Source organism: Cariama cristata, unplaced genomic scaffold (genome assembly GCF_000690535.1).
Source record: "Cariama cristata isolate BGI_N322 unplaced genomic scaffold, ASM69053v1 scaffold8435, whole genome shotgun sequence".
NCBI lineage: Eukaryota > Metazoa > Chordata > Aves > Cariamiformes > Cariamidae > Cariama > Cariama cristata.
Genome location: NW_009615750.1, coordinates 68,147 through 93,669, shown reverse-complemented (window position 1 = coordinate 93,669; position 25,523 = coordinate 68,147). Strand labels below are relative to the sequence as shown.

Below are 25,523 nucleotides of genomic sequence, written 5' to 3'. Positions count from 1 at the left end.
CCAAGTTGCAGGTAAAACATTGGTTGGCTCATGGGTTATGTTTGGGAAATGGAGTAGTTTTGCTTAGTCAGAAAACTAAAAGAAGTTCTGCTCGCAGATGCTCTTGTCCTCGCTACTGTCCAGTAGTGGCTCACAAACAAGTCAAAGCATTATTGATGAGATGCTAACATTTCTAGTGCTTTGATTTTTATAGCAGTTCTCCATCTGTTATTTGAAATTTGAAAATCTTAAGCAAATAAGGCTTTTTACTTCATTGAACAATTTTTAAAATTTCACAATTAATGCATATCGTATTTTATTTTCATTAGGAAAGAGTCTGTACAGGTGTTGAAATGATTCAAGTAGAGATTTCCTGTGGATTTGGTAAGGGTTTGGTTAATGTGAACATTGATACTACAGAAGATTGCTGGTTTCTTATTTAAAATAGAATGAACATCATTGCATATCTAGTCAGTAGTGATTAGATGAGTGGGAAAAGAACACCTTGTGTGTTAAATGTGTTTAAATTGTCACAATGTTATTGAAGGTTTTATTTGGGCTACAAGAAGTGCAGTTACCGGCCTTTAGGAATGATTAGCAAGAAAAAGCATTTGAATCAGTCTTCAGTGGGGATACCCATCCAGTATTGTTTTGGTTTTGTTCACTTACAGATTTCAGTTTTGGGAGGTGTTATATTTGAGAGCTGTAATACTTAATTTTGATCACAAGGTGCCACTGTTGGAAAAAAAAAAATAAATCTGCACACACCAATGGAGAGTTGATTGTGTATTCAGAAAATGTTCTCTGAATTTCTTGGGCTTTGGTAAATGAAGTAACCCTAGCCCTTGTGGAGATAAAAAGACAAATAAGTCTGAATAACAAACCAGCTTCTTCAGAGTCAGCTGAATTAACCTGAAGTATCACTGGCTGAAGTAAACCCTTAAAAGTAGTTCCACTCGCTTAATTGAAGATTTGCATAAACTCTGAAAAAACCCACCACCACAAGCCAAAACCCAAACCCGTCTAATTTGTCTAAGATTCTAGAAGCATTTTGCTTTTAGATATAAGTTCATCACTGTTCCCCTTCAGATGATTGATGACTGAAATACTGATGTTTGTTCATGGGATTACAGGACTGTGGGTAAACACTAAAGCTCCTAGGGTAGTTCAAAAGTCTGTCTGAAATTACTTTTTTAACTCCGTTTGCTTGGTTCCCCCCCCCCTTAATTTTGTCCGAACTCTTCGTTTCATCAGAGGCAAACCTACTGTGCCTTTCATAATTGACAGTGATGCCTAGTCATCTGGGGAAGAACGCACTCACTGTTCATGTTACAACAAACTGTCAAAGGTGATAGCAGGGTGAAAAGCTCTGCATCTCACTGCATAGTCTTATTTTAAGTATTGTGAAGAGCCCAAATAAATATTACCTCACGTATCTAAGAATGTTTTTGAAACTCTCTTATTTTCCCTTTCAGATCTACTCTGTCTCTTGCTTCTCCTTGGTATCTTGAATTGTAAGCAAAAATGTATTGTTAACCCATGAGCCATGCAGCTTAGAGCACCAATAAATGTGACCAATTCTCTGCAATAGGTAGGAATTACCAAAACTAGCAGAACAGCTATATACTAAAGAAATCTTAAAGCAGTTCTTACTGAGGTAAGGAAAGGAGGGAGGAGTCAGGGTGTGGGGCAATGGAATTTGGAGAAGGGTGGATTTTAAAATGTATTTATAAATCTTTCATTTTTTTTTTAATTTTGTGGTTTTACCAAATCTTATTTATAACTATTTTTTAATTTACCTCTTATACGTGCTTAATCAGCTCTTGTAAAAAGAGAAGCATCAGTTGTATCTATTTAGAAACAGTTAACGTTCTGTTGATCTGAGGGTGTGCTGGAAAGGAAGGGGGAGTGTCATGTCTTTCCTGCAGTGACAGAATTTTCAAGATGACTTGTCAGACTGATGTGTTTTTCTCAAAGCATACAGACCTGTAGCTGAGGCTGTCCTGCCTCACAGCTCTTAGTATCACTCAAATATGTTTGCGTTCTCGCAATGCCTTTTATTACCATCGACATCACTTACAGACAGAAGCTTATAATTGGTTATCTATGTTTATCTCCTTATGGAAGTTCTTTTGTCCACGTAAATGAAGACAAAGGCAAGGAGACTTTGGATGTGGTGTGTTTGCGTGTTTTGTGAAATGTACCTAACCAAGGTAAAAGAACTAGTAAAATGCAGAGATGTTGAATAAAAGGCATTTTATTATATGACAAGAAGTTGACCTTAAGCTACACCCAGGCATTCGAAGGTGGGTCTGTTGTTTTTAGTAAGTGCCACAATTGGAAACAAAACAACTTTAGTTAAACCCTGGACATGCTGCATTTTTTCTGAGGATTGGTTCTGTTATAAAAACAAAGCTTCCAATTGCAGTTTCTCTTCAGTACCCTGGATTGAGAGAAAGATTTGACAGTCATTTGAGGTGCCATTTGTTGAAAGCTAGGATCAATAGCTGACTGAACCCTCACACCTATGGCTTAACAAGATTTTGATACATCTCCTTGCTCCTTGCCTTTGGTAATGGAAGATTTACTCCCTTTTGTGTCGGTTTTACCGTTTTGTGTTTTTTTAAAAGAATTTATAATACTATGTAGTATCTGATCTTTTTGTTACCAAAGTCATTAGATGGAGTAAAGCATTCTTTGCCATGCAAAAATATTATCATGCCCAGATGCAGTGCATTACTTAATGTAATAAAACTCGAAGCTGTCCTTCAGTATATGATATTGGAACAAATGTCTGGCCCTTTACTTTCATGCTGCAATTTCCTAGATTTCTGTAAGATTGTTGTACACAGGTGGTAGGGAGTTTTTGCAGCTTGAATCAGAAGACATCTCAGTGGTTGCCTTTAAAGATCTCTTGATTTTTAAAGTCCTGGATTTGTGTGTAGTCATAACTTTTCTCCCCCTAAGATTTCAAGGTCACAGAAGTTACCTTATTTCAAGCATGTACTGAGGAGTAGAAATGACTGCATTGTAAAGTTGTTTGTTCATAATAAACATTCATGATAAAATTTATACTTTCTGTGGGACTGTTTTTGGGAAAGGAGTCACTGGGAAGAAATCTAACTGGGCTAGAAAACAAAAACTAAACTGTGGCAAAACCGCATCTCTCGCACCTCCAGATTTATGTTTTTTTTTCCTCAGGTTAGTTTGGTATCCCTTACATCTGTGGTAAAACACCGCCAGGAAGACCTACAGGTAGTAACTTCTTTTAGATTTTTTTGTCTGATAATGCAGTTCCTCTACAGGGAGGTATTCGCTCTATAATGACATAAATGTCACAACTGTCACTGTAGCACAGTACCTGTTTTCAGTACCTATGCTGAGACACGTAGGAGACTCTTAAGATGCTATTTCACTATTTTTGCCAACAGTTAGGATGTCTCTGAAGAAAAAAGTAGATTGGAACCTTACTACTAACTCAGCAGGCTGTTTGAGTACAGTTGGACTTCATTCTGTTGCTATTCCCATAACATCTGAATAGCTAGTTCAGTGGTATTTAAACAGCTTCAGCTCTGTGTAAAGCAGTAAATGTTACTCAGAGGCGGTCTTCACTTTTGACTTTTAGAATTTGATTTTGGAGTGGCATTCCAGTTGTGTGTGTGAATCGAATGTAGTTGTTTGTAATAGCAATAACTTGATGGAAGTGAGGTTTTTTTGCTTGACTGACATCTGGAGCTGAACTGTGTCCTAATTTGCTTTATGAAATGATGCGTTTTCCCTAATAATGCTGGTATTTCTGCTTTTTTTTTTTTTCCTTATTCAGAACCATTCTTGTGCCTGGAGTTCTTTTGAACTCAATCGTTTAGACGTAGCACTTTCTCAGTTGCCCTGCTTCAGATTTTTTTTTCCTGCTTGTATTAGTAAGGAACTAGTCAGATGAGGATAGCCATGTTGCTGTATTTCAGATCCATGTAGTCATACAGGGTTCTTGCTGTGAGAACACCCTAGGCAAATTCTGTAGGGAGAAAAACCCCAACCTTTCTATTGCGTTTGCACAAGTACTTGGATTTGAAACTGATCCTGGGTGTTGATCGCGTGGATCTGGACAAGTATTAAATGGGAAACTCTCCCATATACAGAAGGCCAAAGAGATGCTGCTTTCCCATCTGATGGATTCTCCAACTTGAGTTAAATGTGTAAGCAGTCAGCAAGTGACAAGCTGTCTTTCCTTCAGAAAAGCAAGCTCAAAATTTGTGATTAGAATTACTACCTTCAGCCCTATGCTTCAAAAGGTATTTTTTGAATGTCTCTGAATAATTGCTGCTGCTAACTTGTTGCTGTTAGTGGCTTATATTGCAGCCCGGTCACAGGAAGACAAATGTACAAGATGGTATTTTTTTCACTGCCCAGCAAAGACCAGATCTTACTTCTGAAAGTAGGAAAGTCATGTTTTCAGTGGAAAAATCGCCTACATGCACCCACAAAAGGGAGGCTATTGCAAATGAACTCAAAGCATTCATGTCTCATGTTATTGAAAAGACTTTCCTGGGCAACAAATGAGGATGATTTATTAGGGTTTACTTTTATCAGCAGTAAAAGCTTTGCCCCAGCAATGTTCCTTCACACCTCGGTCGCTCCAAAGAGCCCACTGCAGGGGAAACCTTATGAGTCGCAGCAAAATGTTCTGCAAAGCGCCTCGGTGTTTCTGTGGATTTGCCACGAGATGGCGTCGCGATCCCGCGTGGGTCGTGAGCCAGCAGTTGCCAGACAGCCGGGACGGTGACTGTGTTGGGGCGAGGTGGGTGGGAAAGAGCCAAATGGAGGGGGGTCTCTCAAACCTGGGGGGTGAGCAGCTCTGCCAGGGGGCTTGGCAGAAGGCAACCGAAGTGGCCATAAGCTTTTGGTCTGGCTTCCCAAAACTGCTCTTTTGTCTGCTGGTGTGTTTAGGTTTGTTCTAACAGCTTCTGTATGTTAACCCAGTGAACAGCTTGAGTTTATATCGGATTAATGTTGGGAAACTTCACGTTTAAACCTAGGGTGGGATCATAGGAGTACTCTAGACCTTTATCTGTCATGAAGCAGCGGTGAGTGTGTGTGTCAGTGAATGGCAACGTGCCTTCTACTGTATTGGTTTAAAAAAAAAAAATCAATCACCATTTCTGTACCAAGGCTTAGGAGTGGTTCAATATATCTACAATGGGCAACTCGGGGAAAATCCTAGCTTTTGACCTTTTGACTTTTGGATATTATTTTTAGCATAGTTAGGTAGGTCTATCTTGAATAAAAGGTGAATTGCATAAGTAGAGATTGAGAGATCAAATCACAAGTTTCCTGCCTGACTCTTCAGTTTCCTCTCTAGCTTTACACACACTTCTTACAGTGTTTGCAAACCCTGTATTTTCGTTCTTGCACACAGTTTTGAAATGTAAATGTGGCTTCTTACAACATCTTCCCTACTTCAAAACTTTCCTCATGCAGAATTGATTTTGTTACATTCTTAACTATTCCCGTTATTGCTGCAGTGATGCTGAGCTCAAAGAAGAAACTATTTGTCTTTTTAGTCACTTTGAGATCCTTGGTTTGCTGTGCTATGAAGTGCAACATCAGCCTATTTTTGCACTTGGGAGTTGGATGTTGTTCGTGCATTGGGAAGACTCAGGTGCTTTGGAACTGCTGCAGCTTGGATGCGAGAACAGCAGTAGCAAGGTGTGCAATTTTCTACAGAGAATGCAAATGCTGAATTGAAGGTTGGAGGAGAGGTAACAACCGTGCTGACACTGCTTTCAGCCCAACATGGAGAAAAGTATACAGTCGGGAGTTAGCTACAGTCCATTTGTCCTAGTGGACCATCAAGTAACTTTGCCTTGTGCTTGCAAATGTAGTTAGGATTAATTTCCCCCAAATCTGAAGATACAGTCTTGGGTTTTGGCTCTTGGGATGGGAAGGGAGATGTTGCAGGCAGACAGATGCAGCCTGCGCCAGCAGACCAAAAAAGCGATTATCCCATTCCAGCCTTGAATGTCCTTTCTTGCCATGGTGTGTGGATCTGTCAAGCTGTTTAGCTGCAATATGACAGATTGTCCTATTAATGTGTCGTCAAGTGCACTTTTACAAATTCATGGCTTGTCTACAACTAACCTGAAAAAAGAGGCTGAAGTATGAGAAGGCGCCAAAGAAAGTTAAATATTATTAACAAATAAAGTCTGCCACGTAGTTTTGATGGAATGTGAGCTAGTTGGGGGAGGGGTGATATGCTGTTAACTATTTAGCTTCTGTCTAACTTCCCTTCTTGCTCTCACTCTCTTCTCTTTCCCAAACTCAATTTCTCTCAAAAGATGCTGTAAAGAATATATCTGTGTTCTACTTTTTGATTTTTGTGCTCAGATTGTTCATGCCTCAGTTTCCCTGAGCCATAGATAATAGAGCTGTTGCTCCTGATCCACCCTTGGCTGCCTTTAAAGTCCAATGAAGAACTGTGCTGGTATTATTACTTGGATTACAGAAAGCATAGTAAAGGGATTGTTAGAAGAAAGCAAATCTATTGCTGGCTGACTGCATAAGGGAATTCAGATTATATGATCTTCAGTTTTTTATCATTCTTGGACTTTCTGATGGTACAATCTCACAGAAACTTTTGCATCACACTCTGTATTTGTAGAAAGAATAGCAATATTTGTTCTAGGTGGTAGGGAACTGACAAAAGATTTGCAGACTGTCCACGTACTTCAAGATCTCCTTTATGAAATGCTTGTAGGAGATGTGTAACCTTTGGTTTTCTGTTACTTTTAATAAACAGTCCACCCTTCTGTAAAGAAATCAGCTCCCATTGAGCCAGCCTCTAATGAGAGCTAGGGGAAAATGTTGTATGGAACAGAGCTAACTAGAGTATAAAGCAAGAGTTCGGATGTATCAATGTGTGGTGCGATGCTGAGTGCATATTCCAAGCCACATATTTTTAGCTCTACCACACACTCATGTACAGTTTTACAAACTTCCCAGAAAAATGGTGATTTCTCTGAGATAATGAAGGGGAGGTACAGAATAGGGCTGAGGGGAGGGAGCAAGGAATGGGCATTGATTTAAATCTGCCTGGCACACGGACCAGCTCCACTTATCAGTGAGTCTAATAGGAATGTGAAGAGAATAGGCTTGACAGCTCATTAGAATGTGATCCCTCCTCCTTTTTTCTCTTTCTTTTTTTTTTTTTCTCCCCTTTCTTGAAGTTGATGGAAACTCATTCAGGAAAGAAGTAATTATTTGCTGAGGTAAAGCAAAAGCTGAGGAGGGTTTTGCCAGTGTGCAGCTGAAGAAAGGAGCACTGAGAAAAATCAGACGTGATCTACACTCAGAGGTACCTGAAATCTTGCCTAGTGTGAGGGGAGATGATGAAAAAGGCACGCGCTTCTGCCTCTTGACAGCTGCTTGCGGCATCGGGACTTGCTGCTCATCGTCTCATTAAAGAAACGTGAAGATAAACTCAGCTAAAGAGGGAGAGGAGCTCGACTTGGGAAAACTTTATCTGTTCCTAATGGACCTAGGTACATCCTCCAATTCTTTGCTTCTCACTGTTTTATGATATGAGAAATTTATTTTCTCCTTAGAAGGCTGAGCACTTGGCTGAGCTGTGATGCTTTCAGCCTCTTCAGAAGAGCCGTGGCTGTAGCAACCTTGGATTACAGTTCCCCAGCATCTTGAAAGGAAAGGATGAGGACTTGTCACTGAGGAAAGGGAAGTATCATCCAAGAGAGAATGGATGGAACATATTCAAGCCTCCTTTGAACTGAACACAATGCTTCAAATGACAGAAAGTGAAATCTCCTGTTGAAGAGGAACAACCTAACAACCCCCCTAATGAGTTTGTGTTGTCAGCTCCGGCCTGAGCAACTGTTGCCCTGAGCAGTTTGACTTCTCTAGGTTTCATAGTTGAGTGCATTTTAAACGAGTCTGAAGAATTATTGGGGGGGGGGGGAGCAACACTTCAAGGTGGGTGGCAGGACTTTCCAGGGCCCCTTGTATTTATGTAAGCTTCAAGAGGCTGAATGGACTTACCTCTTTCTTCGAGTGAATCCAGATTTTCAGACAAGTTTATCTATACCATTTCCATGTGTCCTGCTTGAACAGAGATCTCTCCAGCAACCAGCGCATCCATGCATGCTGCTCATTTGACATTGCATAGCCCACAGGATCATCTTTAACAGTTCTAACCTTTTTATTTTTTATTTTTTTAGAGAGAAGTCTGTGTCTATTCCTGGTATTGGTGGTGAAGGTTTTTGTGCTTGGAGAGTGCCCTTCCTGACTTGGCCCCTCCCTTTTCAAAATGAAGGGGTGCACCTGGGTGTTTGTGGCAACTTTACTTTGTCAGCAGTTTTGCCTCTTCAGAGTTACGGCAGCAAAGAGAGAGAGAAAGATGAAGAAAGAACCTAATCAGTACACAGAGCCTTTCAATGCTACCCTCTCAAACAGCGAAGAACTGCACGGGCATCCCAAGGTAGGTGTTTATGTATTGTCAGTGCTTGGTAGAACTTGTTTCTGGCAGTAGTGTGATGCTGGTTCATTTTCCAGTGATTGAGGCAATCTTGCCAAGTTCTATTTGATTTTAAACAGAAATGTTCTCTCTTTTGCCTTTGCTTGCTTGATTTTCTAGCTTACTGAAGCAAACACTGGAATACTACAATTTATGATTATAATTTATTTTAGAATATGCATGACTGAAGTTCCAGGCCCATAGCAGCTGATTAAGTGTAAAGATATTTTGGAATTCTAGTGTATGAACACTATCCTGTTCAGAAACAACTGATTAAAAAAAGACGAGTGGGCTGTCGCAGTACAACAATGATACTGGAATATTAATGTATCTCTTGCAGGCAAACCCTTTACTCTCCGAAATGTTATTTCAAACTTCCTTAGGCAAATACAACACTATAAACATCTGAGCATGCCTGAGCTTTCTCTGCACTGCATCTTCCACCAGAGAGGCTGTGATGATTGAGAATTAGAGATGAGAAATTTTTGGTGTAGTCAGATGATCTGTTTAAGGTGATTGTGGCTCTTGTAGGAAAGGATTCAGGATGGTGCTAACTGTGCATAAGTGGCAACTGTGAGACTGTGTGCATGATACCTCAGTGGCAGTAGCTGATGACTTACTAGGCTTAGTGAGTGAATTTTCCAGTTACATGTTTGGGAGAATCATGCCAGGCTGAAAGCTGCAAAAAATTTCCAGTCAATTGATCAGAGCCCCCAGAATCCTTTAAGATTTTGCATAGAATTCTTGGGAGTAGGAGAGGGGATTAGGGAGTTAAAACCAGGTCCTAGGATTAGGAGCAGGATGAAATGGAAGGGAGACTACAACACTGAGAAAGAAGGGAGTCTCTGCTATCACACAGCCCCTTCTCTCTCCCTCTCCCTCTCTCTCTCCACCTCCCCCCCCCGCCCCCAGATGTCCCTTGTTTCAAATGGAGATGACCTCTAAAACATGACTTTGATCATAAGCATTAGGAATGGCAGTCACTATAGCAATAGAGGAACAAACCTGTCAAAAATTGGGGCATGGCAGAGGGGGCAAGTTAGAACAATTGGGCTGACATTCTAAATATCCTGTTCAATGCTATTGTGAGAGTAATTGGTTAAGGTTGGGCAAGTCTGGGAAACAGTCCTCTATATAAAAAAGCTGGCTGCTGCACTTAAAATTATCATTAGGAGACTGTAAGCAGCATTTCTTCAGCTAATTTTTTGTTGTGTATTGCAGGGCTCTGTCAGGGCAGGTTGTATACATGCTAAATTCTTGAGGTGCTTATAATCAATCACTTTCTTCTACTCTCTCTAGATCTGCTTCATTCAGCTTTTGCAAAAGGGGCCAGATACATACCTGGTGCAACTAAATTTCAGTCTATTCTGGAATTAATTTGGCTTGATGTGAAATGTATTGGACGGCAAGCAGAATATATTCTGATTGCAAAAGCAAGCAGAAGCTGGTCCTGGTTAATTCTGATACAGTCGTACATACATTATTGCTAGAAGAAACACAGTCCTCATTCGGAGGCTAGTGGGCATTCATTAAAACAGACATTGTTTGGAAGCTGCAGTTTCTGTGTTGAAATACTTGCTTGAAAATATCCATGGCAAAGGTTTGGCTGCAGTAAGAGCTGGCGAGTTCTGTGAAGGCAGGTTCTGTTTAATAAGGATAGGATGAATCCAGATCTTTGATGTAAATGCTTATGAGCTCTGCTTGATATCCACTCCCAAATTTTGCAGGGTGAACTCTTCTCCTTGGAATCTATTTGAGGTTGAAGTCCAGGCTGTAGTTAAGTATTGCTTCTTAATGTCATGGGTGACTGTAATTGTATTTTATATTTATATAGCAGCTAAGGAGTTATTTTACACACACTATAAATGCAATGCTTAAGAATTGCCACCATTTCTGGGGTAAATGACAGTTGCCATTTACAGCAAAGCATCACAATTTGTATTCACTAAAGGAAGAAGTAAAGTAATAGTGAAGGTACCTAACCTATCAAGCTGAAGAAAAGTTGAAAGCGGTTCTTTGTGGAAGGCTGATCTCTTTGAGCCTTGAAGGTACTTCTGTGAGAAGTTTTGTTTCATGAAAGGATGCCCTGCACAGGGAATTGAAACAACAGCAGCGTCCCATTTCATTTTTCTACAGCACATAACAGGAAAGATTGAAATTTTGTGGCCTTGTGCAGTAAAAATTGAGGCTATGTTTATGTTGGAAGGCTCTGTGGCCAGCTGGTAGGTTTATCAAAGCAGAAGGAGCAGGGAATGAAATATTAGCTGAGAGTAGTGATTTTTATTCATGCTGTTGAAAAGGTAGATATTCTAATTAAGCAAAATGATTTGAGATAGATTTCTCTCAGGAATTCTTTTCAAATAGGAGTGGAGAAAGCTCCCCTTTAACATTCACAGTGCGTCATGAAACCTCTACCTAAAACAGGGAAGCAGAAGTCTCCTGATAAACCTTGTATTTCCAAGGAGATAGTGTATTGTTTTGGGTTTTTTTTTGAAAAATTTTTCTCCAGTCTTATCTTTGCTGAGTTGCTGTCAATGTGATGTGCTTGCCAAGCACACAAGAGTTTTCTTCTCTGACACAGGTGGACTAAGAGAGCAGAACATGACTGATGGATACAGAATTTCATCTGCTGGACCTTCTTTCTTTGACTGTGTGTGGCTGAGTACCTGCAAGCTGCCACTTGCCAGCCTTGCCTTCCCCTTTCCAGGCACAGATCTTGACTTGCAAGATGTGATATTATACTAAACCAGATTCAACAGTAGTAGATTGTTCAGTGGTTATATAGGGTTGACACTGATAGGAAGTTACCATTTGATACCTGAGCAGAGGGACTACAGATGGAGTCAGACTCTTAGTGCCTAGTGAAAGGACAAGAGGCAGTGGGTACAGGTTGAAATACGGGAAATATCACTTAAGTGTAAGAAAAAAAGCTGCTTTACTGTGAAGATGATCAAACACTGGAAAAGGCTGGACAGAGAGGCTGTGGAGTCTCCATCCTTGGAGTTGGTCAAAACCTGATTGCACGTGGTCCAGAGTAACCTGCTCTAGTTCACCTACTTAGAGCCAGGCGTGTTGAAGTAGACAATCTGTGGATGTCCTTTCCAACCTCATCTGTTCTGTGGGCTGCTTTTAGGGGTAGTTCAACTAAGCAACTCAAAGACAACATCCTAACCTGCAGAAAATTATTGACTCAACGTCCCAGTGCAATTTCAGGGATGATTTGTTGGGAACAGGTTTTTACCTTCAGTGGAATTTCTGCAAGAAGTAGTGTAATGTTTTTAATTTAGGTACCCACTACATAGCCAAGGAGTCCTGGAAATTTTATGTCCTTTGTGATCCTTCTCTATCAAATATCTAGGGCTAGGTCTACCTGGTTTATTACTTAAATCTCTGAATTATTTCTTTGGGGCCTTTTGCTTCCGATTGAAAACAGCAGCTGGTTCAATGACATTGCACAGATTGCATTCCTCCTTTGTAAAGACATTTCAGTCTTAGCCTGAAGTGTGTGATTGCTTGTGTAGTTGAGAAAAGTATTTTTGGGCCTGACAAGTGTTAAAGCCATGAGAGAGACTAGACTGTGACTTATCTGTAGTAGAACGTGTTCTCTTTCGTGTTTTGTATCTGTCATCATTGTCAGTCTTGCTCTGGCATATTATGAACGAGAAGGGCTACAACAGATAACGTGCTTCTTGGCAATTCCTTGTGGCCCATGTAAAATAATGTTGGATTCATACATCTGACTCAGCATATCAAGTAATTCAGTGCTTGGTCTCATTTCCCAGAACTGTCTGTAAGATTTTTAAAGCTCATTATTAAATTATGTAGTCTTCCATCAGATGTGGGTTTGTGTGCTAGATGCATTGTGCTGCACCTATTCTGTTGGTGCTGCTCAGTTCCTTACCTTTTTGTGGCATCCCTAAAGACAGAACTCTGCTGGTACAGCCAGGGGTGGCACTGGTTAATCTTCCAGTACAGCTAACACATGAACAAGCATCATGTCCTTTTCTCACTCGGAGTAGGTCTTGCTCACGTGAACTGTTCCATTAGATTAATTTGATTCATTATGGGTGTGACTACTGGAGGCAGTTTGTGTTCAAGTGGAGGGGAGAAGCTTTTTGAGATAGAGGAGTGAAGTATAATTTTTCGATCAAAAAACGTAGTGGGAATTTAGGTAGGAATTGCATTTTGGATTTGGCTAAGATACCAAACCTAACACTTCTGCTCTAGGGAAAATTCTTGAGAGATCTGTAAAAACCACAAGTGGTCAGGACCTTGGTTTTACATCTCGTTAATAACTAAGAGTGTGTATAACCATAAGTTGTTAGCAGCTGACATAGGATTTTTCATGCTAAAAAAAAAAAGTGGTCTGTCACTTTTTAACCTTTTCCAAGTAAAATACAGTACTGAAATAAATAATTTGCTCCTAATTTCATAATGAAGCTGACAATACTCTTGCCAGTGTAAATCAGGTGTAACAACATAGAAATTTGTGGATTAAGATAATTGAAATACTTAGTCAAGTCCATTTTGTCTGGCAACTGCTTAAGTATTAAGCGAAGAATTCTTAAAGATAATTCCATCACGGATGGACGAATACATGGATAACTGTTTGAACAAAACTTGCAGGGCCGTAACTTCAGGCATAAAGACTGTGGACTGGAATGGTTAGGTATTTGTTCTTGGGCACACATCTCTGACTAATTGCAGGTGGAAAGGATGCTGTTGTCTCATAAAATTGTAACCTTTTCATGGTTTCTTTCCATCCTGTCCCACCCTGAGAAATGCTTAGGTGTGCCTGAGAACACTTTGAGATACTTTCAGGTGTACAGACTTGCTCACAGGTAGTGTTGACTTTTTTCTTTTATTCGTCCAGACTCTGAAACTACTTTTATCCATTTCACTTTGTTTTTTAGCAGAGATGCAGACTGGATCCCAGTATCCTTGAATTTCAGGAAAGTTCAGATACAGTTCAGAAATTTCTCAGGATCCAAACTCTGCTACTTGACTGTAGATTTCTGCTAGTAGTTTCTTCCGCGCTGGCTGAATCTTGGCCAGAGGCTGTGTGTGTCTCTGGGCAGTGCGTGCTGTTCTAGGAGTTAAAGCCAGAAAGAACCGCAGGTTCTGCTTGTGTGCAGCAGTCTAAATTACAGCTCAACTTGTCTTTTGTTGTGAGGGAAGTTAGGGACAGAGTGGGCTAATTTCTCATCAGTGTCATAAACTGGTTCTGAAGTGATAGGTGCTATTGTATTTGGATTCCAAAGTAATATTAAAAGACCTGATTGAAAGTTCATTAAAAATTTCTGGCAAGTTTTCTGTTGATTTTGGAGGTACTGTTTCAAGAGTGAAGGGGTAAGCCTGATTTCACTGTAGTTAACATGAGGATTCCTCCTCCTGACTCCTGTAGGTTAGCTTTGCTCTGCAAACAGCACCCCAGGAGCGACAAGTCCCCTTTGCTGGGATTCCAAGGCTGCTCTCTGTCCTGACTGATACCTGAGTTGGCTGCAAGGGCTCTCTGGCTGCTGGAGGCTGCTGCTGCCAAGAAAAATAGAGGCTTGCATGCTTATTGCTGGGATTGCTCATGCATGCCATAGTAATTAAATAATAATACCACAAGGATGGAACATTCATTTTAACTGTCAATCATCCTTGTGCTGGAGAAATTGGGGAGTGCCGTGACTGTCTTGTAGAGGGATTTGTAATTTAAGCAAGCCACTGGAGAGGTATGGGATTTTTTTAATTTTTTTTTTTTTAAACTTCAGGAGTTTTTCATTTATTTTTCTGGGATGTGCCATCTGGATTTCTTTTTTCTCCCTGACAAGATGTCTGCTCTGGCCTGTTTCTTCACAGCTGGAGCTCCAGAAAGGCTGAGGACATCTGTTTGTCTTCACAGTTAATGGTCAGAGTCTGTCCATGACTGCTGGCTTCTGCTTCTAGCTGGCCTGTTTCCTCATTTTTGCAGTGGAGGGGAGTTTATGCCTGTCTTGCAGCCTGGTGGAAACCAGGAATATTTGAATAATCTCTTCCGCATCTGCAGCAAATGCTGCATCCCATTTCCTAAGACTCTGGTCTTGTGTTTGCTGAGTTCTGGAGACTGCATTTCTGAGTTCCAGCCACATGAGCCAGCCCTTTTTGAAGGACGAACTGATTTTATTTTCCTTTTCTCTGCAACCCAGCTGCTCTTTTGCTGGCTTCTATTACAGTGCTGAGGGAATACTCCATCCTGCCTGAGTTGGGTGCTTCTATTAATAAGTTGCTTCCTTCTGTTTTGAGACCTGCACTGCAGCTTTACCACAGACCTGTCAGTCCCAGACACTGGTACAAAAAGACATCTGCTTCCTCTGGGCAAAGCACAAGTAGGCTTTTACCTGCTTTACATTTATGAGCTTTGTAAACTTAAATGCTCATAAATACAGTCCTCTGCAAGTGTGACCTCATATGTGGTGATGCTGCACCTATCTGTTTTCAGATGAAGTGGGGTAGGAAAGAACTAGCTTCTCCCATCAAAAACCATTAAATTTCCATGAAACTCTGATAAATATACTTCATGTTTATAGAAAGAAGCTGCACTTCGTGTGCTGTTCTAAGGACTTCTGCAAACTTTGTGAACATTTGCTTCTGGACTTGTTTACATGTTACAATAGATGGAGAGGTTTGCACCAAAGGACCTTCTCGGTCTGTCTTTGACTTCTTTCTTATGCTTCGCAAAAATCTGCAGCCAAGCAATCTGTGGGAAGATGATAATGTTTTAGTGAGGTAACTAACCTCACAATAGCTGGGATTTCCTACGGTGCTCCATTTACATTACGTTCCAACAGAAATTTGGAAAGCTATTTAAGTCCTGGGTGCAGTAAGTAAAAAAGACAAATAATAATTTAGCTAAAACAACCTACTAGAACCCCTTGATTAAAGCAGCAATTTACAGCTGACTGTAAATGTGGTTATAAACATAAAACGTCTGTTCAAGACTGATTTTGGTACAGAAATGATGAACGAGATTGATACGAATAGTTTGTCTTGCTCTTGTTTGCGATACAGGCTAAATCTGAGCATCGAGGGGAGTGTGCATAACCATAACTCTGGCTCTGATTAATTACAGTAGAATGCGTGAACGATATGGCGAAATGTCTTGGGATATCCTTGCTTTGGCTTAGAGTACAGATGGCAGCTACTCTGCAGCCATCTATCTGGAGGGGAGGATAAGTAGACTGCCTGAATAGAGCAATTCAATAGGAGTAGATCTTTCTGTGGGTTGTGTCTGAGCAGTAAATCACCTAAGATTATTTGCTGAATAAGAGAAGATAGAGTTCACTTCACAGAGTTTGAGTTGTATGTTTAATGAATACCCTTACTGAGCTTACAACACATCTGATTTCTGGGGACCTACTCATATTCTGCTGGTTTGTGAATCATTTGTTGACCCAAGCTTTTTGAAATAAATAGTTATGATCACATCAGCTCAGAAATCTATCACAAGTGCCTTGTACTACACCCATATGCCTGGATGAATGCTGGAGAGAGAGCCTTCCAGGCTCTGCATCAGCTTGGAAGCACCGCCATTGCTTATAACCTCAAGCTGGAACTCCAGCAGATTTTTAAGATTTACTTTTGAAACAATTTATGCTGCATGGATTTTTCATAGCAGATCACACAGTCTGTGGTCTTTTCTCCTCAAAGCGGGCTTGCCCTGATATTTCTAGCTAACATTTGCAATCCTCTGTCCAGTCCCTGATGCTCTCATATATTGTGACATATATTGTGGTTATTGGGACCTCAGCTCTGCCTGTACTCTAAAGGTTAATTGTTTTCTACATGCTTCTGCAAAGTATTTGATGAAAAGGAATCTATGCTTATAAGTGGTACTAGAAATGTTATTAAAACTCAGTATGGTTTTCTGAGAAGTGGCAAGCACTTTAGGGAGCCAAGTGAGACAGGTAATGGGCACACGTAGATGTTTGCTAACTTGGCTGCATTGGAAGCACCTTGCAAGGTCACTGTTACTGTTAAGGCCACTGAATGTAGAACTATGGTGTTTGAGCTGTGGCAGAACTGTCTGGTGGTGTCAGAGTAGTAGGAGCTTAATACCCAGGGGCAAACACTTTTAGATCTGAAAAGTCCACTGTTGACTGATTTTGCTTCTATGCTTTTTCCACACCCATCTTGTTTTCTTCCTCCTGAATGGTGATGGATCAATATTTATTTACCTAAACTTGTAATGGTCTAGGAATCATTTCAAATGTCATTCGACCCACTGCTGCCTTGTGTTGCTTTCCTGCTGGAATTCTGATCTGCACCTGTTCTGTCTCACCAGGAGAAGACAAAACAGGTTTCTTGAATGAATGCCAAAAGTTTACAATAGGCATAGAATGATTTGTTTGTTTGTTTTAAAGATTTTAAGTGTTCATTGCAGTTTTTCCTCTCTGGCTCTTTCATTAATGGCTCTGAATATTTAAGCATGGTTCATGAAACTTTGGGAGGGCTTATGCTTTTATCCTCACTATGATGGACATTTGGGAGGCTGATGTGTCAACAGATTGGAACGTCCATAGTGAATAGTTAATTGCTCTTGACAAGAGCATGTCAGGGTATTGGTAACCAATGATTTCTGGTGTCTTTTTTTTTAATTTAAAGTTAGAAATTCATTCCTAGCATATGAGAAAAACAACAGGTATGGCTATTTCACCACTTACTTCCATTTGTCTCTGGAAGGTGATCAGTGGGAACGAGGAAGTCCGATAGGAAGTGGACCCAAATTCATAAAGACAGATCCTCTCTTCAGTCCAGACTTTGTTTAGAAGGGATCCAGAACTAGGCACTGTAATGTCAAAGCCTCTCTAGATAATTTCTTTATGGCTGTGATATACTTGCAGAACATAGGAATGGGCAAGATAGTTAAATTTGCCAATGGGTATCTTTGCTGTGACTAGACGTGGACTTTGTTTTTCATTGTATATTGTGGTTTGTTTTTTTTTTCTGTGCACACATTTGTCACTCTACAGCCTGTGATTTGAAAGTTATGGAGCATTTCAAGGTTTTCTGTGTGTTTTAATCTCCCTGTATTGCTTGATTGATCCAACTGATAAATGTCAGATGCCAGTGGTGAACAATCTCTGGCATCTGGGCAGATTTTCTGTGGCAAGGACTGTCAGAGGGCTGAGAGTCTCAGCAGCTTGAGAAGGGTCTCTGAGGTACACTGGCTCCCACCTCCTGGCTCTTACTGATTCCTTAGACAGAAGGAGGTGGGAGACCCTGCAAGTGATAGCATATTAAGTTATGAGAAGGCATTTTTATGTTTTAAGGGCAGCATCTTCTGGCTTTTGGGACATTTCTGCTGGCAGGCTTAGCCTGTAACTTATGAAGAAAAAAATCCCACTGTAATGGGACTCTTTGAACAGCTGGTGTCTTGCCTGCACTGTAACAGAACTCGGGTTGAAGTACTATCCGGCATTTGCAATGCTCCTATAAATGAAGACAAAAAGTGACATGGCACTGGATAATCCAGACTGAATTGCTTGTTACAGAAGTGTGAAATCCCATTGTATCCCACTTTCAATGTCCTCCCAAATGCAGTACGTTTGGATCAAGGATATGGTTTAGGCAGCAGATGACAGTCTGGTCTGGAAACAGAATCTCTGAATCCCTGTGGTGGTGAAAGAGATACAGTGATATCAGTCTTTGTTCTTGTTTCTCTTCAGATCCTAGAATCTCCAGATCCTCGAATCACAGATCCGCGGCGGACCTGGATCTCCTTTGTTCACCGCCCAGATGATGGCAATACCTCTAAAAGGAGATGCAAAGGGAAAGACAAGAAATTAGTAGGTTATTGCTAGATTGCCATCAGCTAATAACTGTGCACTGTGGCTTCCCTTCCTACTGCTGATATGCAAGGTGTTTTGTATGTTCCAGCTTTTGCCTTCCTATCCCAGTGTGTCCTGCATTTTCATTTGTGTTTAATTTCTCAAAGTATTTTGGAGAAGTTTGAGATAATAAATGCTGTGTGCTTTGTAAGATAAGGTATGTGAATTCCACTGTCAACATTCATTTTTGTTTAAACCAGCTGTTTCTTCGACTGAGCCTTTTTTGTTGTTTTTTTTTTTCTGCTCAGTAGAAATAAAATTAACATTTTTTTTTCTTCCACTAGATAAAGCCCAAGTATCTCAAAGGATATATTAATCAAGGTGTGGACAAGTCGTTTATTTCAAATTAATGAATTACTGATCATCTGCTGAGTGGTGCTTGATCATGTGTGCACTTTGAATCTGCTGCTTAGACAATCTTGAATGCTTTTAATGATTTCCTTTTATTTCTCAGTGAGCTGATAGGCAGGAGTGCTTCCATGCAGGTTTACTGCAGTTTAGTTGAGGAAATGGAAACTCCCTGGGAACAATATACATCAAAATAGCATTGATAACGCTGTTGTATGTTTGTAGTGCTACTTTAAAGCTGTGATGTGTGTGTGGCTAACCTTTACAGGTGTTTTAAATGAAGTGTTTCATTTTTTTCCAAGAGTTCTACTGTGGCACCAAACATTCATGTATGTGATCGTTATGTTTGAGCAATATATATTAATAATGTAAACTGTGGCTGGATGGCTATTCTAGTTAGCGAGTAGGCGGAATAAGAAACTTAAAGGCTAGTATGATACTGTGGTGATACGAGAAGATGCAGAAGCAGCAACCTTAGTCTTGTGCCTGTTGTGCTTCACGCTGTATATATGTACTTGAAGAACCAGTTAGTGTTTACCTGAGCAAAGTTTATCCTCCCACTTAAAGATGTGAGTAGATTCCAGGTGCTGGAATTCACAGCTGGCTGGAGAGTCAGTTTAAGATTTAGTGCATCAGGCCTGTGGTTGAACTGATAGTGGAGGGGGCTGCTCACGTGGCTGACAGCCCTGTAGAACTGACTCGTGGCTGAGAGGATTTTTGGTCTGTCAGTCCAATTGCCTGGTTCTAATTCACATGTTTTTCTTTGGTTACTTCCTTAGCGTGGCCTTGTTGGACCCCCAGGACCTCCTGGTCCCCAGGGACCTCCAGGAGCACCTGGTGCCGAAGTCACCCGGGAAGTCCTTCTGCAGGAGTTTAAGGAGATATTAAAAGGTAAAGACTGTAAGAGCTTTGTGCTTTTGTGATCTGCTTCTTTTGGTAAGCACTATGGCACGTAAAGAACTGGCTTTGCAAACGTTTACCTTAAAGCATTCCCCTATCTGGCAATCAAAAATTTGAAAAAATGTTTCTCCAGTGTTGCTTAGTTCAAGTTGAAGAGTTAAGTGCAGAAGTCGAATTGCACAACTGATGGTTTCATAGACCAGGCTCTTAAACTAAACCTTTATTTTCCCATACTTTTTCTTTTCTTCTCAGAAGCCATTGAGCGTCGAGCATCCCTGGCTATTTCAGCCCATCCTAGCCAGCTGCCTCCACTCCTACTGTCCTTGGAGGAAGGTTCACCGCACAGACGTGTAGAGGAGGCGTTCCATTGCAAGCTAAAAGGACAAGTCATTGTAGATAAGAAGACCCTGGTGGAACTTCAGAACTTCCAGTCGGTGAGAAGGGATTACAGACTGAACCTGTGCAACTCCACCACAGCCATTGTGCGTAGATCAGCTGTAGGTCCCCTAGTCTGCAAAGCTGCTACGTGGCTTTGTAGGTAAAGGTGTTTCCTTTATCTACACTACCTTTTTTGGTAAAGCACTACCTTTTTTGTGATCGACAGAATTAGGATCTCATATGGTGATTTCAGCACTGAAGCTCCAACTGCAGTAAGATGGGCATTTAGCTTTGAGTCCTGTCCTTCCTGATAAACCCAAGAGGCAGACTTTCTTCCTCTCTTGCAGCCCAGCTGAATCTTATTACAGTTCTTACTGAAGTTCTAACAGGTCTGTGCAAGAGAGGACTGTCTCACAGGTCCAAACAACAGTCAGTCTTTTTGTTTCAGTTAATGATGGAGAAAGACTTGTCCATGTTTGGCATTGATCTGAAGGATCTGTTCTTTTTTTCAGTGCACACCCTGTTTAATTCCAGAGTAATGTTCAGGTGTAGAAAAATGTCAGAGGCAGACAGAAGCCATTGGTTATAGATTTGTGAGCCCAAATAAGAAATACAATTTTGTTAGGTGGGCCAGTCCTGATGCTCAAATTCTTTACATAATGTTTTATAGAAGGCTAATAAATATTACCTGTATAATTTCATTATAGTCATGTTATAATGATAAGCACACCATCATGGGATGTGGTAGGTCATTATAAGCATGGTTACAAGCAGTCTTTTGAATTTGATACTAAAACTTCTGCTAATCATTACTGAACCAGTTGCAAATAGGATCTGAATTTGAAGCATATGCCTTCAGATACATGGTTGCTTTTGTGAAGTGACAAGAAGAGTTTGAAGAGTATGAACAGGGAATATGGCTTTCCAGTCAGCAGGATTTGCTAGCACTGTCCATGTAGTAAGGTGCTGAGCTTTCTTCCCAGCTGCACTGAGTCCCATTTCTGAGGAATCCTGTCCAGCAGATCCTTTCATGTGGAGTATTTTGCTGCTAGGACTTCTCACAGCTGCAGGACTAGAGGCAGTGGTTATGTTCTAAATAGGGTGCTTGCCTGGATCTTTCCCAAATACACTTGTGGAAGCCTGGTTTGACAGCACTGTGGGTGCTGGCACAGAGGCAAGATTGTACTTGAAGTGTGGGCTGGGCTAGAGAGATCTGCTGCCTCATTAATTAGGAGGGAAAATGTGAATAAAGACATCTCAGCAATCAGTGCGTAGGCTGATGCTTCCCATGCTTTGTTATCATATGCCTAGCTTCTTTCTAATTGCTTCTGGCCCTGAAGCTGATGTGGGAGGGCTGGCAGGGCTGTGGATGCCAACCTTTCATTTCGGCTTTGGGACAAGAAGTGTCTGGTTTTAGCTTGTGCTCTGATATAGGGGAATTCAGCAGGGAGGGAGACAGTGGATGCTCTTGCAAAGAAGAAAACAATGTCTTTAAACAGTCCAAGGAGGAGAGATAATTCCGCCCTCTCCATTCTGTCAGTTTAATACCGTGAAGAAGCCAACAGTTTGATATTTCTCAGTGAGATAATAGGGATTGACTCTAATGCCTGGATTTGGACCTTGCCCAAAGCATTTTGAGATAGTGGAAGGAACCTGTGCTGAGAAACAGCCTATCACTTCTATACTCTGTCATTTGAGTATGGTGTCTAAACCACTCTTACCCTGTGTATTGAGAGAGCATGATGGTTTTCTCGTCCTTCCATGCTAAATTTCCTCCAAAAACATTCCCTCCCTCTCTTCCTCTTGGTCTCACAATTTCCTTGGTATCTGGAATGAAACATGTGATACTCCTTTCCTTACGCCTTTTCCCCCTGTATTTCACACTTTGAGATTTGTAACGATTGCCTCTTGCAAAAGCTTTCAGAAAGGTACTTTACACAGCAAGAATTGAAGTAACTGCAACCTCTGAGAGGCCACGGAAGTGGGATTTATCTGGGGCCCAGGAACGTTACTGGAATCAGATCACTTAAGGCTAAGGTGGCCCACGTGGTTTTCACGGTGAAAGATCCCAGAAGGAGTCCTGGTGTCTCCAGTGCCTTGAGGTCAAGATAAATGTCTACCTTTGGCAGTTGAATTTTATTGCTGCTTCATGAGATTGGTGCATCCCCTGTGCATTGTGGTTGCTGTGCAGGCTGGGTTATCCTTTTCTTTAATAATGGATAAGTCAATGCATTGCTTTCCACAGTGTTTATCACTGAAAAGCAAAACTGGCAGTTCACATCGCAATTCTCTGTGTATGGTTCCTATCTTCCCCCTGGAAGTAACCTATAGAGTATATGAGGGAGAAGTGGGGGTAGGAGATGAACTGAGGAAAAAGAATTTACCTTGGTTTGTACAGAATGGCTGGACACTAACTTGTTGGTTTGCTTTTGGTCTGCTTACTGAAATAACTTGTGTGCAAGTAGTTAGTTTCTCAGATGTAAATCCCTGCAGTGTTTGAAGCAGCTAGGTGAGTGTGCTGCTGTGAGGCAGCAAATGCAGCAGGGAGCTCTAATTGGCATGGGGTTTAATGGAATATTTTGCCCAGAGAACCTCTCCCTGCATTGTCTATTTCTATGAGCAAAAGAATAACAAAGCCACAGAGGGCATGAAGAAACAGGAATGTTTTATCAGTGATAATTTACTGGTGCCTAAAATTGCCTTCCATGCTCAGCCAGTGGTTTGGAATTATGTTGCTGATTCTGCTAATAGCTGTAACAAGAAAGGAATGAATTAACTATGCAGTCAGTTTTGCACATACAGGGCTTGGATCTGCTCTTTCAGTGAGGTAAATCAAAAGTAGCATTACCAAAAATGATGGTGTAGTGATAGCATAAGAACGGAATCAATCTCCTTCCATAGTCTTTGTTGTTAGATTAGCTGTTATATTGTCTGTGTGTGTATACACAAAGAAAACAGAGCTCCTTTTGTGTGTATATATGTGCACATAGGCACACATCAGCGCACATGGATAAATATAGAGACTTAGAAAGCATTGTATGAAACGTAGTTGTTCTGCACTTCATTACTGTTTTCCCATTATACATAAGTAATCTTGTGATAACTGCCACTGCTGTTGCACATGGTTATATTTTCACCACCATATGCATACATAAAACATTTCTAGTAAAGTTCTGTGAAATTTAAGACTACAGCTAAATCTTGGTAAATAAGGACTGGGATTTACTCTTTTGTGAGCCTTGCCTGGGATTTGCTGAATAAAAGCAGGTTAGTCATTTCACTCCTGCCATGTAGTAACTCTCTAAACAAACACCACCAGACCCAAATATTTGCAGCCTTACTTCCTTTCAAAGGGAAACCTAAATCAATTATTCCTACCCTGCACTCTGAAAGCTGGCAATTTCTGGCTGTGATGAAGCAGAATGGGGAGGCAATTAACTTCCTTCTGGTACTTGAACAAAGGTGTTCCACTACTATTTTTTAGTGTAATAGCACCTGTGGCAACACTGCTACAAATCTGTTTACCATGTCTCAGGCCCCTTTTCCCATCTAGTATTGGAAAGCATACTCAAATGGGTTGTTGAGATCACTCAATTATGCATTTGTGCATGTTTTAGGGATGTAGCAGTGTGTGTGCCTTTACAGAGTCAGATTTGAACAGCTCTTCTGTCCCATAAGACCAATGTGGGGCAAATCTCTCGGGACGGCATTCATGGCAATGCGTTCACATTGCACAGAATGCCCTTGCGGTGGAAGCAGAGTCTGACTAATGTGCTTTCTTGGCCCATTGAAGCCACTCCTGCTTCTCCTCAGCTCTAGCCAAATTCATATGAGGCAGGCCAAAACAAACAATAAACATTTCTCGCAGAGTTTATTTTAGTCTGAGTTGGATAATCTGCTCAACTTTGACTTAAGACTGCTTCCTTGCCATGAAGAGAAGCTGCATGCTATTTTACTAGATTTTTGCCTATTCTGTAGGATCCAAGGCTAGAACAAAATGAAACTAGGTACAGAATCTGTAAGAATCCAAGCAGTTGTTCTCTGACAATATAAAAGCTGTCTGACTTAGAACTAAAGTGGGTAGAAAACCTCTGGAGACCCATATGAGTGTTTCCTCTGTACTTGTATCACAAAACCAGTGTATAAGGTTCCAGGTTTTTAAGCCTGGGCACACTACTTGGCCCCATCTTGGAAGTCTTTGGGAGTAGTAGGGACCTCTTGCCTCAGATAATGGGAGATCTTGTGTATCAGAACATCAGTGGAGGCTAGAGGCCACTGGGACCAACAGAGCACAGGAGTGCAGTAAGCACAGTCTGAGTCAAGACGAGTTAGAAGAGTTCAGCAGTGAGCAAAAAGGACATCTTAATATCTCGTACTGATCATTTTGCTTTTGTGGGCATCAAATGCTGAGAGAGTGCCCATCTGGAAGGTGTGTTCTGGGGAGATAAGGCAGTAGGTGTGCAAACTTTTTCGGCTTTGTTCTCATGCACGTAAGCTTGTTCTTTGTCATGGGCAGAGGAGATTGTTGAGAGTGCTGGGGGCTTGTTCAGGGTCTGCTTTTCTTACCTTACAGCCTCTGGCCAAAGGAGCTTTTCTCCGGGGGACAGGATTAAATCTGGCAACAGGACGTTTCACAGCACCTGTGTCTGGCATCTACCAGTTTTCAGCCAATGTCCACGTTGGTGAGTGTTGCCCACAGAAACTTTTTCTGCACTGCTTGAGAAGTGCAGGAAGGAGTCCTGGAGAACTCTCTGGGTCTCTGGGCCCTGTTTGAATAGAAGTATGTGCAATGGCAGCCCTTTGCAGTGAGCTCTCCCTTTGGTACCGTGACCCAAAACCCTGTCCTTACAGCTGGGTACTTTCAGAGACTGATAGCTACAGCAGGCCGCTCCGTGCAAACCAAACAAATCAACACTTCTTATAGAGGATGAGTTTAGGGACCAAATATATTCATGTGTGGAAGTTACGGCTTCCATAAAAGACTTGAGAAGAAATGAACATGATGATGTAGAACTGCATCAAGGCAGTTTTTGACTGTATTTTGTCATCAGTGCATTTGTTCAATGGTTTTAATCATTCAGTGGTGAAGTATTTTATAATTGAACACCAGAAGGATGCTTTCCTAAGGAGTTGTGGTGGTTTGCCCCGGGCTGGAGGCCAGGTGCCCACCAAAGCCACTCTATCACTCCCCCTCCTCAATAGGACAGGGGAGAGAAAATATAATGGCTTCTGGGTTGAGATAAGGGCAGGGAGATCATTCACCAGCTACCATCATGAGCAAAACAGACTTGACTTGGGAAAAAATTAATTTTATCTATTGCCAATCAAATCAGACTAAGATAATGAGAAATAAACGCAAAATCTTAGAACACCTTCCACCAACCCCTCCCTTCTTCCCAGGCTTAAGTTTACCTATGATTTTCTCTCCCTCCTTCTCCCCAGTGGTGCAAGGAGACGGGGAATGGGGGTTGGGGTCAGGTCATCACCTGTTGTCTCTGCTGCTCCTTCCTCCTCAGGGGCAGGACTCCCCCCACCCTCAC

General features: G+C 41.2%; 1 protein-coding gene across 1 annotated transcript in view; it reads left to right on the top strand.

Annotated features, from left to right (window-relative positions):
- The first annotated feature begins 8,296 nt into the window (after positions 1-8,296).
- Positions 8,297-25,523, top strand: part of FAM132A (family with sequence similarity 132, member A) — a 22,937-nt gene continuing 5,710 nt past the window's right edge. Inside the window, exons 1-5 of the mRNA XM_009699931.1 lie at positions 8,297-8,467; positions 18,196-18,315; positions 19,485-19,596; positions 19,858-20,039; positions 24,557-24,665. Of these exons, the coding sequence (XP_009698233.1) occupies positions 8,297-8,467; positions 18,196-18,315; positions 19,485-19,596; positions 19,858-20,039; positions 24,557-24,665 (694 nt within the window). The remainder of the gene's footprint in view (positions 8,468-18,195; positions 18,316-19,484; positions 19,597-19,857; positions 20,040-24,556; positions 24,666-25,523) is intronic.